The 13,369-nt window shown below is 43.1% G+C and overlaps 1 protein-coding gene across 2 annotated transcripts in view; it reads left to right on the top strand.

Moving 5' to 3' along the window:
* Positions 1 to 13,369, top strand: part of PHACTR1 (phosphatase and actin regulator 1) — a 74,861-nt gene that overhangs the window by 23,012 nt on the left and 38,480 nt on the right. For both annotated transcript variants that reach the window (XM_009701718.1, XM_009701726.1), the window contains 2 exons: positions 3,461 to 3,669; positions 5,214 to 5,370. In XM_009701718.1, coding sequence (XP_009700020.1) covers positions 3,461 to 3,669; positions 5,214 to 5,370 — 366 coding nt within the window. The remainder of the gene's footprint in view (positions 1 to 3,460; positions 3,670 to 5,213; positions 5,371 to 13,369) is intronic.

Below are 13,369 nucleotides of genomic sequence, written 5' to 3'. Positions count from 1 at the left end.
TTTTATAAAATAAAATGTATTAGGCATCCCTGCCAGTGTCTTGTAAGTCTTATAAAAGGTGTTTGAGTCAGAAAACATTTATCTTCCATAAAACTTGTCAAGCAATTGCTTTTTGTCTAAACTTTAGTGTTGCCTAAGGATAGAAACACTTATTATTTATAGCTCTGCCTTCTCTTTCTTGTCTCTCGCACATATGCCTTGCCTTCTCTTTCTTGTCTCTCACACATATGCCTGTATTGTAGAAATGTATATACAATGGTCTGAAGTTTTTTCAGATTTTTGTTTTAACTGATAAGTACAGAAAAGTGTGCTGTGGATCTGAAAACATGCTGATAAAAATGTAAGTCTTTATTCCAAAATCAAAGAGCCTGGGATAACAGATGAGAAGCATGCATTTTTTTCCCCACTAGATTTTACAGGAGGGATTTCACTTTTTTCTTTTTTGATTTTGTCTGTACCGTGAGTCAGTCATATTCTTAAATTCTGATTTTTCATTAAAATATTTTCTCACTAGAAACATTGTAAGTTATAGTGGTGTAAATTTTTTGCTGTTTTGATTACGTAAAGATGATGCAACGGTAATTGCAAGTGCTTGTACTAGTCAGCTACGTATTATTCAAATCTATGTGTTAAGATACATTTATCTTCTTAAAACAAGTACTTGCTTAGCTGTAGCTTTGTTCTCTATAATTTTATTGCAAAACACAGGGCTGATTTAAAATGGACCATTTGAAACAATAGTGTGCTTTTTGGTAAATAATGCTAAAAAATTCTGTGCTGTAGACCACCTGACCATGTGGGGGTTTTGCTAATGACCCAGAAGAATTTGTACGCAATGGAAATATCCAATGACCTTGATTTGTCTTTCTTAAGTATACTGCAGTACTGCATGTATTTCATAAGTGCTTTGCTTAGACAGCTGACTTAGTCAAAACGCTGTGGAAAAGGCTGATTTTAATCAAGAAGAATGCAGAGCACCAGGAAAAATGGGGGGCTTAAAATAGAAAGTAGTATTATCCAGAAAGTGGATGATTCAGAAAAATTACAATGAGATGAGAAGCCGCCTATTTCTAGATCACTAGTTCAAATAAAGATCCTCTGTGGTAATTTGTAAATCTTGTTGCTGTCCGATACCTGCTTGGTAACCTAAATTGGTGAGCCACTTTGATACGTGCTACTCTATGTGCACGCCCCTAGGGATGCATCTGTAACCTACAGACGTCCTTCGCAGAGCAGGGAAGCACCAAATGGTCCTGGTTGCTGAACTACTCCTCATCGCTCCTTTCATTTGTACTTCCAGAAGGGACTTAGTGAACTTGTACTTGTACTTTTTCTCTCTGTATGTATTGTTTTAAAATTAACTGAATGATCCACTGGCTGTGTTCACGATTGGAGGGGTTTTATTTCTTTTTTTTTAGCAAGGTTAACAGGATTTCACAGCATTTTAGTTTCTCTTGGAAATTTAATTCCAGGCTTTTGAATTTCCTACCTTTCCTCTTAAAAAGAGTTACACAAAAAACAGGTTACAGAGAAAACAGATTTTAAAAATGAAGTTCATAAAATTAAAATTATTAAAGCGTATCAGTAAATTAAAAGTTAGTTGAAGGTTTTTAAAGTCTGTGGTGCATTTATATGTCATTAGGAGAATTCAGCTGACAAATTTCAAAACTACTTCTGGGATAAAATTTTTTGGCTCAAACTCACTGAAGTCTAATACAAAAGTTCACAAGCCGGTTCTTCATGAATCTCTCTTACTTTGTGCTACAAAACATGGACTATCACTAAGAAAATGGAGTTCCTCTCTCCAAGGCATCCAGTAAAGCTCGGCATCTCATTGTTGGCTAGTCTGCAATGGTAAATGCTGCCATTAACAAAAAGACTTCTTTGAAGCTGAAGGTGCTAACAACAGCATGGTTGAGTTGCTCACAGAATCTGAAGCCTTTTCTTCTCCTTAATCCTGAAGCACATCGTGGACTAGCATTATATACCCAGAAGTACATTTTTAAAAGTCTTTCTGGGATGTTATCTGGCAGCCATTTAAGAGTCCGTGTTAACTTTAGGGTTAGAAGAAAGAGAAATGTTTCAAGATGGCTCAGTAGAAAATCATTTAAAGAGAAGAATACAACATTTTTTTTCGAGACGCAGAACGCCTCTGGTATTCTGAGCAGGCTAAGATATTCAAGGGAGGTGAGGCTACTCGGCGCTCGGTAAGGTCAGACTCAAATTTGTGTGCCTCAAGTGCAACTTGACCAGCACATCTGGTTTCACACCTATGTTCTTCAGGAAAGTGAAGTGGGATTTTGACACAAAGAGGATATCCAACAGGCAGATGGTCCGCACCTTTCATACGGCCGTTGCCTCAGCTGGGACTTAAGAGAGAGGGCAGTTTCTGCTGACTCATAAATAAGCCTGAGCAACCATCGTTTTTGCCTGCCAGTCTCTCATTCTCATTTCACGTTGCAAAGCAACATGAGCTATTAGATAAAAATGTGTTGGGAAACCTGGTTCTGTCCCTGACTTTTCCTTTCATCTTTTGTTTGACTTTGTTCTTCACCTCCTCACGTTCCTGTTTCCCAGCTTGTACGGATATGTTCCTTGGTAAAGGGCTTTGAAATCAACACCTAAACAGAGGTCGATGGTAGCAGTACTGGCCACAGGTCTCAACCTAGTAAGCTGCAGGAAATGATCAATCACACTTTATACGACAAAAGAAATAGGATGTTAGCTCCAAGTCAGATTGATGTCCAGCACCTGGCTGGAGTGAGGAGCTGGGGCAGGAGAAGGGCTATCGTCAGTGCAGCGCCCACAACATACAACTGTGCTGTTAGCAACCAGCCTCCCAGGTTTTGGCTCCCTCCTGTGAGAGTAACACAGCTCCCAAAGCTGCTATTCTCCAAGCCCATGGAGAACACATGCTTGGTCTCCTGTGCTTCAGAGAATTGTGCCCTTGCCTTCCTGTCAAGTCAACCACCATCTTCTTGCCCAAGGGGTGCAAGTCATGGTTTCCCTCTGCCTTTCTGCAGTCTTCCTCTACAGTCTGTACCTTTCCTTCCTCCCACTCTCTTACTCCACCTTTTGCACTCAGGTGAGGCATTTTCTCCTTACTGCCTGCACACCAGTGGAGAGGTCACACAGGCACCAGGCTGAAGACATGCTTATCACTCCGAGTAGCTGGTGCAATTCTCGCTAAGCCCTGAGACTCTGTTTGCCACAGTTTAGTTCTTTAGTGCTCAGTCTTGGCTGCCCGTATTTCTGCCTGCCTGCTGTCTTACCTCTCCCTACCAAGTGTTGTACCTTAAATCTAATGCGTACTCAGTTTAAACCCATTAGATGCCTTGCCTCGTTACTTCTCAAAAAGGGATGAAGGACCACTACTTTCCTAAATACAGTGAGAGAAGCAACTCAGTCTTCCATTGAGCTGTTTTCTTTAGTTTATTTATTTGTTTTTCTTTCCCAACAGCTCTGGTTTACACACAGGTGACAGTGTTACAAAAACAGGACCTGGGGGCCTTCCAGACATGAGACAAGTGCCAACTGTTGTGATCGAATGCGATGACAATAAAGAAAATGTGCCTCATGAAACCAACTATGAAGATTCTTCCTGCCTCTACACAAGACAGGAAGAGGAGGAAGAGGAAGATGAAGATGAGGATAACTCTTTATTTACAAGTAAGACTCATTCCATTTTTCCTTTCTCATTTATTTAATTTTTACTCTGAACTCTCAAAACACAAAGGAAACACAGGGCCTGTGAATTTTCTTTCTCGACAGTGGCTTTTGCATCTCTCAGGGCTTGACTACATGGAGATGCTTGGTAAATTAATCCAAAATAACAAGTAGTATGGATTTATAGTGATTTCCCTAATTCACGTGAATCCTTGTCTGGGTAGCTCTCAGACAGAATTCAAACAACTGTTTTTGTCTTATGTTAGTTCACTTCCAAATTGACTTTTGGATTCACTTTCCCAAGTGTCCAAGGTGTAGAAAAGCCATGCCTTTGGCTTAAGTCAAGGTCAGCTCAATAGAGTTACTTCAGGAGGATGAAATAAGTGCCACCAATAGAGAATCAGAGCTTTCCTAGGTAGTAAGTATTAGATCATTTCAGAATCATTAGTCTGCACTTACTTTGAATGGGGTCGCGATCAGAGAATTGGGCTCAGGTAAGAAGAGAAGAGGTTAATTGATAGCCATATCGCAGTTACAGTCTGGAGAGGGACCTGTGACCCCTTCCTGACCCCTCTGAGAAAACCCATCTCCAACCTCACTGTGGCATCAGGGGACTCTGCCATGAAGACAAGATGCAGTACTTTGCGTATGACATCTGCTTGTCATCCTGCAAGTCCAGCTGAAGTTTCAGGCCCTTGGATTTCTTTTCTTCTGAAAACTGGGAGCAGTACAGTCAAACAACACCCTTTTTAGAACACACACACAAATGAAGATTCTAAAACAGGTGTATTTCATCTCCTCAGAATCCTCCCTTGCCCTGCAAGTGAAATTAAGCAGTCTTTGCTCTTAAACTAAGAGACACAGCAGAACTGCACTATCTCACACTCTCCTGCCAAAGCCCAAATCCTCTGATGGGTTTGTGTTTCTCTGTCTGCTTGTGTCTGTCTTCCCTGTTCAAACTGCTTTGGATGCAAGCCAAAGAAAGCAAGCTTGAGCCATGAGGGGCCACTGGTTTTCTCAGTGTCTTTGCCACTGTCACTGCCTGAGAAGCAGTGTCAGTTAATGTACATAGAGATCTGCACTGCCTCTCATTGATTTTTGATTCCTTCCAGTGCTAGCTTGGATGTCTCAGTATCACGTTGCAAGAGAGAGAGAGACCTCTCTCTTTCCACATGCTGTAGCTTTGCTGCCTGTCCAAATTCTGAGGTTGAATTATTCATTCCATTACGTGGTTCAGAAACACTGTGCTGGAGAAAGCTACAGATGCTACTAGCAATTCTGAAACAAGCCCTTCTTCTCCACGCCCCTCTATGGAGCAATATTTTAATTTCTTTTTCCTGTATACCTACCAAATTCGGCTTTTCCTTAGTATGATATGAATTGAGGTTAATTGAGCATGTTAAGTTAATTGACCCCCCTTTTCCCACAGTCCGTACCAATGTAAATGAGAGCCTAGTGTCCTCCCTTGGCTAGTACTTCTTTGCCTGCTGCATGCGGTAATGAAATGATGACACCTCCTTTGGCAGAGCCTCTCTTCTCTCCCACAGGCTCCCTGGCAATGAAAGTCTGCAGGAAGGACTCTTTAGCAATCAAACTAAGCAACAGGCCTTCCAAGCGAGAGCTGGAGGAAAAGAACATCCTCCCCATGCAGACTGATGAAGAGAGGCTCGAACTTAGGCAGCAGATTGGGACAAAGTTAACAAGGTAGGAGACAAACATTTTTCTGACTCTTGCTTTTGGAAGTACGTAGTGGGATGCAGTTTTTGTCCTTAGTCTATAAACCTTTGACATCTGTTTGTTCACAATGTTGAAGAGGAAAGGCCACGGGGGGGAAAAAAAGACTCTAGACTTTATTTCTGCTCCAATATAATTTCCCATACAACGCCCCATTTCGTTTTCCTGGCATATCCTATGCGATCTTTGGTTGCGTTAAGTATCAGCATGAACTATGTGGATTTGGTTGGTTTTGGTGCACCACTGGGAAATGTTCAGCTTTGATAACATTTTGGACTGTAGCTGCAGATGCCGTTTGATAGGCTTGTTGAAGAAATTTCTTTGCCCTAGGTTTCCTGTAGCAGAGTCTCAGATGTCAGATCTTAGAAAAATAATTAATTTGTTTGGATAGTACAGCAGAAAGACAGCTCGAGCTGGGTGCTTCCAGGGAGGGACCCTGAGAAAAGAAATTTCGGGACAATTATACCCTTACAATTAAGTTCCCACCCCCTCATGCACTCTTCACGCGCTGTCCATGCGACAGTTGGTCCAATGGTAGTTTTTGGTCTGAGGTGGTCTTGTTCCTATTGGATTCTTCTTCTGCCTTCTGGGCGGGCTGTTAGCTGTTCTTATCTGGACACGTTGCAGCCTCTGCTGACAGCCGTAGCTTCCTTATCTTCCAGTTCCCACTGGTCTCAGGGCTTTCTTTCACTTAACTAGGCAACAGTTCAAGAGAAGTTCAACTTTTCTCGGTGAAAGTTCACAGCTTATGGCCTCAGGTTTCAGCAAATCTAGCCACTCATGCTAAGCGAGTTCTGCCATGTCAAGCTTCTTTGCAGTATGGAGAGGCTTCATCCCTAGTTTACTTTGATGGCCTAATGGTAAGCAACTAACTTCACAACCTTTTGGTCTAAAACGGTGAATATTCTTTACGAAACTATTAGTTTTGGCCAAATGGCAAAGGTATAACTTTTCTCTTCTGACTGCATCTCCCATGAGTAGCTGAGTCTTTTTGTGATCCAAAACACTTACATCCTTTGGTATCTGCTTTTGTTGTGTCAGGTTGGACAGATTTACCCTGTCTAGACTATTTCTTCTTCATAACAGTGTTACTCACCAGCTGTTCTGATTTTCTGTATTGCATGGGGTATAGAGAGGTGACCATTAAACGTGGAAGATTTCTGTCAAGAATTAGTAAACTGAGGTCAGGTAGAAATGTTTAAGAACCCTCTATGCCCCAGCCATGATTTCTGTAATCAGTTTAATACTGTTGTGTCATTACCTTGATGGTATACAGAGCTGGTGAATGCTCTTCGGTGTCCTCCAGTGTGACTCTGAGAAAACCACAAGGAGAAAACTAGCCGGTTGTTGGGAATTTTCTTGCAGGTTTTCTTTTTTTTCTCTCTCTTTTTTTTTTTTTGTGAGGGGGATAAGGGGGGAACACTGCTACCATGTTGTGGAAACAAGAAGAACAGGAGCTCCTGGTAAATACCTCTTTCAGCATTTTACCTACTCTTTTTCTCATGGCTTTGTTTATCACCTCTTTGAAGTAAACTAACCACATCTTTCCAGTCTGTTTTTGAAAGCCTTTGTGCTGGATCATGCTTAGCCTACTCCAAGACCTGTCTAATTCTTCAGTATTCAGTATTGTCTCAAGTTGCGCCAGGGAGGTTCAGGTTGGATATTAGGAAGAACTTCTTCACTGTAAGAGTCGTTAGGCATTGGAACGGGCTCCCCAGGGAGGTGGTGGAGTCACCATCCCTGGAGGCGTTCAAAAAACGTTTAGATGTGGCGCTTCGAGACATGATTTAGTGGCTTTAGCGGGAATGGTGGCATTGGGTATACAGTTGGACTTGATGATCTTTGAGGTCTCTTCCAACCATAATGATTCTATGATTCTTGTGGAAGGGCCTCAGCAGAGGTGCCCAAAGTATGCAAGATGGTACGGCACTGTTGCTGGTACTGTGATTCTTCAGTCCAGTCTTTATTCAGCCTAATACCTTGTTAGACTACAGCTGCACATGGAGCTCTGGGTCCCAAAAAGCAGCACATGATAGCAAGGTCCCAGTGCTTATATGATTAGTTTTGAACCCTTTTGAAGCATGTGAAGAGTTGACATTTTTGTCTCTTAGCATATCTTACTGTGCACTGCTTGACTTTGCAATGACATTGAACAGCATTTCCACTGTGTTGCCCATTTGCCTGAATTAGTTCGGTCTCTCAGAAGTTTCACAGCTCTGTCTGATGAAGGTAAGTAGCGTCATTTGCAAACGTTGACTCTGCACAGCTTACTGTACCCCAGCTGTTTTTTATTATAAATATTTTATATCTTACGTCTCCAAACCTGCTTTTTCCCCATTAGACTATGTTTCTTCAGTATATCTCTGCTTAACAAGGGAAACTAATTTTGGCAATGCCCAGAACCTTGCCTGTGTAAGCCCCGTATTCTCACAGTCATAGAATCACAGAATGGTTTGGTTGGAACGGACCTTAAAGATCATCTGGTGCCAACCCCCTGCCATGGGCAGAGACACCTTCCACCAGACCAGGTTGCTCCAAGCCCCGTCCAGCCTCGCCTTGAACACTTCCAGCGCAAACAACGTCGTCATTTGTTTCCCCAGTTGCATCTCTGCTCATTCAGTCTGAGGTATAATGCTTGATCTTCTCTTCTAATATAGCTAGGACATAGGGGCAATCACAAATAGTTTAAATACATAAAACTCTGCACATACGAGCTCAAAAAATAGCTGAGCCACTGCTGTTTCATTCCCATTTTATACCAGCATAATATCACTGAAATTGGTAGAATTTCACAAACCTTATCTGGAATAATATAGTTGCTGGTCTGACCTTTTAATTACTAAGATTTACAACTTAGTATCTCATCCTTTTGAGTAGTTAAAAAAATCAGGAAATATGAGGAGAAAACAACTTTCCTCATCTCTAATATGCAAAAAGCCACAGGCATTTCAGCAACAAAAAGGAAGGTATCTGTTTTACCAGTGCTTTGTATCTAAGTGTGATGTATCCATGTGCACAGACTGATGAACACTGGATTGAAACAGAGAGAATATTTCGATTTGGACAGTATTTCTTTATGGTCCAGACTTCGTTACTGAATCCACCCTTTGCTGTTGCTTGGTAATTGTCACACAGTGATGCAAATGCTAAGCAAAATTAAAGTAGTGAAGCATTTATAGTCCTTAGAGAAGATGCTAGATGCAGACTATAATTGCAGCTGGCAATTTTATATTTCAGAGGGATTTGTACTGTTCCACCAATGGTCCCCTATAGTTTAAAATAGCCAGCCAATGAAATCACATATGCTGCTTAGAGAAGTTAAAAAAAGCAGAATAAAAACTTAAGCAAATAGCTATTGTCTGTAGTGGATCAATTAATTTTCACCAAGAGGCTGATTAGGATACTTCAATATTTATGCATAATTCTCACAGTATTTATTTTAGAAGAACTCATTGGCTGCCACATTTGGCAGATCAGAATTTAGTACTATAAAGAGAACATCATTTTTGCGGATGCTTATAGCCAGACATATTGAGAGATTGACCATTGACATACTGTGTGGGACCAAAAATCATCCCAGTTGTAGTTCCTCCGGCCTTATTAGAGTTGCACCAGGAGTCCATTTGGCTCAGAACTGTTTGTTCAGATCCTGTTTAAATGTAGCTTGGTACCTCTGAACCTCCAGTTAGTCCCGGAAAACTGTTATGACTTTATTTTTGCATCTGCCAAGTGGTAGAGAGTTTCCAGAGCGGACTTCACCATGTCGCCTGTTTGCTGTGCTGGGACAATAGTGCCTTGACTTACCCCAGACCAGCTGTAAGGGTGAGGCTGCAGAGCCTGTATCTTATAGCAGGATCTGGCCCACTGCACACCTGAATATTCACTGAGCGGTGAGACAATTTAACACCCTTGTGCCTATCCTAGAAACACTTCGCATGAATGTAGTGCTTTGCTGGTACGTATCCTGTGCCATGGCTCAGCACGTGTAGATCCAAGCAAAAATGGAGCTTTTTGCCCAAGATGGCAAAATGTGTCCTAGCAAAGGCAGGAGATCCCACATCACGTGAACTGCAGCCACATGAACAGGCCACTGCACCATAGGCTGTTCTGGGCAGTCTTTACACGGCAATTACAGCAACTGATTAGAAGACCTCCTCCTCTAACCAAACCAGGATGAACTGCTCCAAAGTGTCATACCTGCTATGAAGTAAGGAGCAAAACTAGTGAATTAAGATGCAGAAATTCCAGCTCATAACCACATGTGACTTGGGGATAGGAAATGGATGCTGAAGGCCATGTTCTTGGCTGCTAAAAACCCTTGCAACTCCATTAACTTCTACTCTGAAATGCAGACCTTCTGCGCTAAGTAAATCTTTAAGTGGGTATGGTTTTCTTTGGGTTTTTTTCCCTGTCTGCTCAGCTTCTCCCAAACTCCTCCTCCATTTTATCCCTCTGGTGCCTGCACAGCTTCACAGCTGCTCAAGAAGTGTGTATAAGCAACTGTAAGACAGAAAGGAGAAAACAGGAGGAAAACCAGGACTCTGAAAGTTAACGGGCAGAGGGAAAAGACAGACTTCTGCCTGTCTCTCTGGCTGTGTTGGACCTGCTGGGAAGCACTGGTCCCCTGGTTATTCAGGTTAGAGCGGGAGGACTCGGATTTAACTTTCAGTGGCTATCAGGGTGAGAGGAGTGGGGCATATCTGGGCTATGACTGTGAAGCAAGGACTCAGACAGGCTCTGGATCTGAGCTCGGAGGTTCTCCCAGGAGCAGTGATCAAGGCATGGCTGGCAGGAGCCCCTGGTGAGGAGGAGGGCCAGCACTGGTGGGTGATGTGCAGCAGAGCCGCATGTCTGCCAGAGCCTGCAGGCTCTCCCCTGGTGCTTCAGTGCCAGTCCTGGCACTTTTGTTTCACCAAGGAATCATAGGACACCACACAGTCTTCCTTAATCAACATATTATTTAGTAAACACCAGAGCCCTTTAGAGAAATGTATCTATATATTTCTGTATAGCTATACAGTACACCAGACTTTGCTGAAGACTTTGCACTGCCTTGAACTGGGAAGACCTGGTTTCTTTGCATATCTTTCATAAAGTGTCTCCCATACCTTGAGACAACGTGTGTCATTAGACTACGGCTGATCTGCCACGCATCCTACGAGAGAAGCGTTCTAAAGCGCTCAGGTCTTTTTTTGAGTCTCTCAACCCCCCAACTGTAGTGAAGGTTAACGGTTAGATACAGGAGTATTAAAGCTGAGATTTTCGTCCACTGCTGCTCACGAATGCATGTCAGCGTCCTTATCTGTTTTCCCTTGATTGCTTCCGTCCTGGCTTTTCCCACCTGCTGGAATAGGACGATCTAATCATACGAAAAATCTGGTAATCCAGTATTACTATCAGCACATTGCTAAGAATCAATGTTAAGGGAACTTCTGGATATTCACAGTACTGTTACTGGTCAGCATCTCGTGTGTCTCGTCGGCACAGTCCTGCCCGCCTCGGGGCAGAGGGCAGGCCGGCTGCGGGTCACAAGGCAGGGGGGATACATGAGGGCTGTCCACAGGTGAGCAGTGCACGTCAGGGAGTCAGGGACTGCTCCCCATCGCTGGCAGATGCCACAGGCAGCCCAGGGAGGTTTTGTGCTGCGCTGCAGCCGAAAGCTCTCGGTTGTAGGAGTCATGTTTAACCCAAGACTGTGCCCGGTGTGAAAGCAGAGCGAGATGAGGTGGGGGAGCAGCCCTCTGCACATTAACTAAATAACTAAATAGAAAACAAATAAATTAGGAACAAATAAAGAAGAAAGTAGTTTCATGCAGTGTCCACACATTACCTTTTGCCTCTCTTGTGACTGCGTGATAGGCATCCCATTGCTGGCCGGAATCCTGTGAGGGTGTCACTGTATGTGTTCTGCTGGCTTTAAAGCAGTCAATCAATGGCAAGCTCCTCTGTCAGATGTACAGTAGTGCTCTGCTTTGTTTTTTGTGTAGCCCTAGATTTATTCACTACAGTGCCTTATGGGGTGCTGTCCTTACACCAGCAAGTGGAAAATCCTGATCTGAAACAATATAAATAATATCTTGCAAGGGTTACGAGGCGAAGGATAGGAAGTATGAAAATAGATCACAGAGACACTGTCTGTGTGCGTATGGCTGTAAATATGTACACTTGAGATATGGACATGCTAGATGTGTTTATAGTCCCATTGATGCTTTGGAAATAGTACTGAGATGTCTGTGACTGAGAAATGTAGCATGAAAAGTCATAAATCTTTGTTATGGAGCAGCAGGTTTGACAGATGATGGTCACCTACTACCTCGATCAGAAAGGTAATCTAGTCTACACATTCCCTGATCAATACTACTTCTTCCTCAGCTGTACTGAAAAATACTGCCTAGAAATAGAAATCTTGCGATGAAATGAACTTGCTGAATTCCCACAGGTATAAAAAATTGCCATTGATTTTTAAAATGTCATGAGGCTGCTGTGAGGTTTTTGGACTCGTTCACATCAGGTGCTAGTTGTCTGTGTGTCTCTCTGCATGAGGGAGCGTACTCAGGAGAAAGAGCAATAGAGTCTGTTTGTAAACAGAAGGGCAGGCATGAACCAGAAAGAAGAGTAGAAAAATTGGACAATTTGGGAAAAGGATTGCGTCTTCTGCATCACCATGAAGGTGACAGAGGTATTACCAGTGCTGAGGAAGGGCCGGTCTGCAAGGCTTGCACAGTCGTTAAAATGCACAGCAGTTCCTTCAGAGGCCCGAGGGAGCTGAATAGTCCAAAGCGACCGTTTTTATTTACTAAAAAAATTAGGCTGTGAGGAGATTCGGCTTTTTGAAACGGTTAATTATTTCAACAGCGTTGCAGTCTGGTTGAGGGGAGGGTTTATTCAGCCAGAGGATGGCGGCAAGATGGCCCCCGTTGAGCACGGCTGAATCTCCTCGTGGCTGTTCCCCGTCCGGCGCTGTGGAGAGCATTTTGTGCCCTCCCTGTCTCAGAGTCATTTAGGGATAAAAAGAATGTGCAGACAGCAGGATTAGGCTTTATTCACAGACCTCATTTTGTTGGGTAACGTGAAATAATTTCTTCCTAATTACCTCTGACGTCTGCAATTCTCATACTTATTGTTAGCTTCCACTAATGAGAGAAAAGCAAGTGCCTGAAGCGAGAGCTCATCCCCAACGGCAGCGCGCACGCGTGCGTGTGTGTGTGGAGCTTGCCTCTTCTCATGTCGGCTGCTGGGGATAAATCATACGGAAAATGGGATTGTGGTAAACGAGCTCATCTAAATCCTGGATTAGAGGGGACGATGCAACAGTGCTAGATGCATGAATGGGGGCGACCGAAAAAAGCCACAAAGGGCTGAACCTGGGTTTTAGCCATGATGGTACCTGGGGAAAAACGGCATTTTTTTCCCTTTTAGTTTAGCTTCATGAGGAAGCTGTACATTTGTGAGAAACCTCAAGGGAGTGATCTAAATTGCCCTTAGCATCAGGAGGAAGGCTGCAAAAGCAGGTGATTATCTATGGGTGACAAGCTGAAACTGAGTTATCATTACACATTTGAGCTTAACCACCAGGAAGAAATACTCTGAGCAGAACTGCTCTGGGTTCTGTGTGGGCGTACAGATGGGAGATGGGCTCTCAAGGTCCTTGTCAGCCCTCTTTTCTGTGATTGATGTCCTGGCGAGCTCTGTTGCGCTGAAAGGAAAGGTGGCTTTGTAGTTAAAACACTCTGGGAAGGCTGTGTCTTCCATGGGCTTTCCGACCTCAGGCAAGCCACTGAAAGAAACGTGTGTGCGCATGTACGTGCGTGTATATGTATCTATTTAAGGCATGTCAGGGTCTCCAAATGTACATATGTGCCTATGAACTTTGGAAAATTCCACTAGTTGACAAACTCTTGTTGACAGCAAAGTTTGCGTGCTTTTGAAAAACCACTCAGATGCCAGAATCTCTTCAGACATCCAACTC

Source organism: Cariama cristata, unplaced genomic scaffold (assembly GCF_000690535.1).
Source record: "Cariama cristata isolate BGI_N322 unplaced genomic scaffold, ASM69053v1 scaffold11780, whole genome shotgun sequence".
Taxonomy (NCBI): Eukaryota; Metazoa; Chordata; class Aves; order Cariamiformes; family Cariamidae; genus Cariama; species Cariama cristata.
The sequence above is the reverse complement of the archived record's forward strand: the minus strand, read 5'-3'. Positions and strand labels throughout refer to the sequence as shown.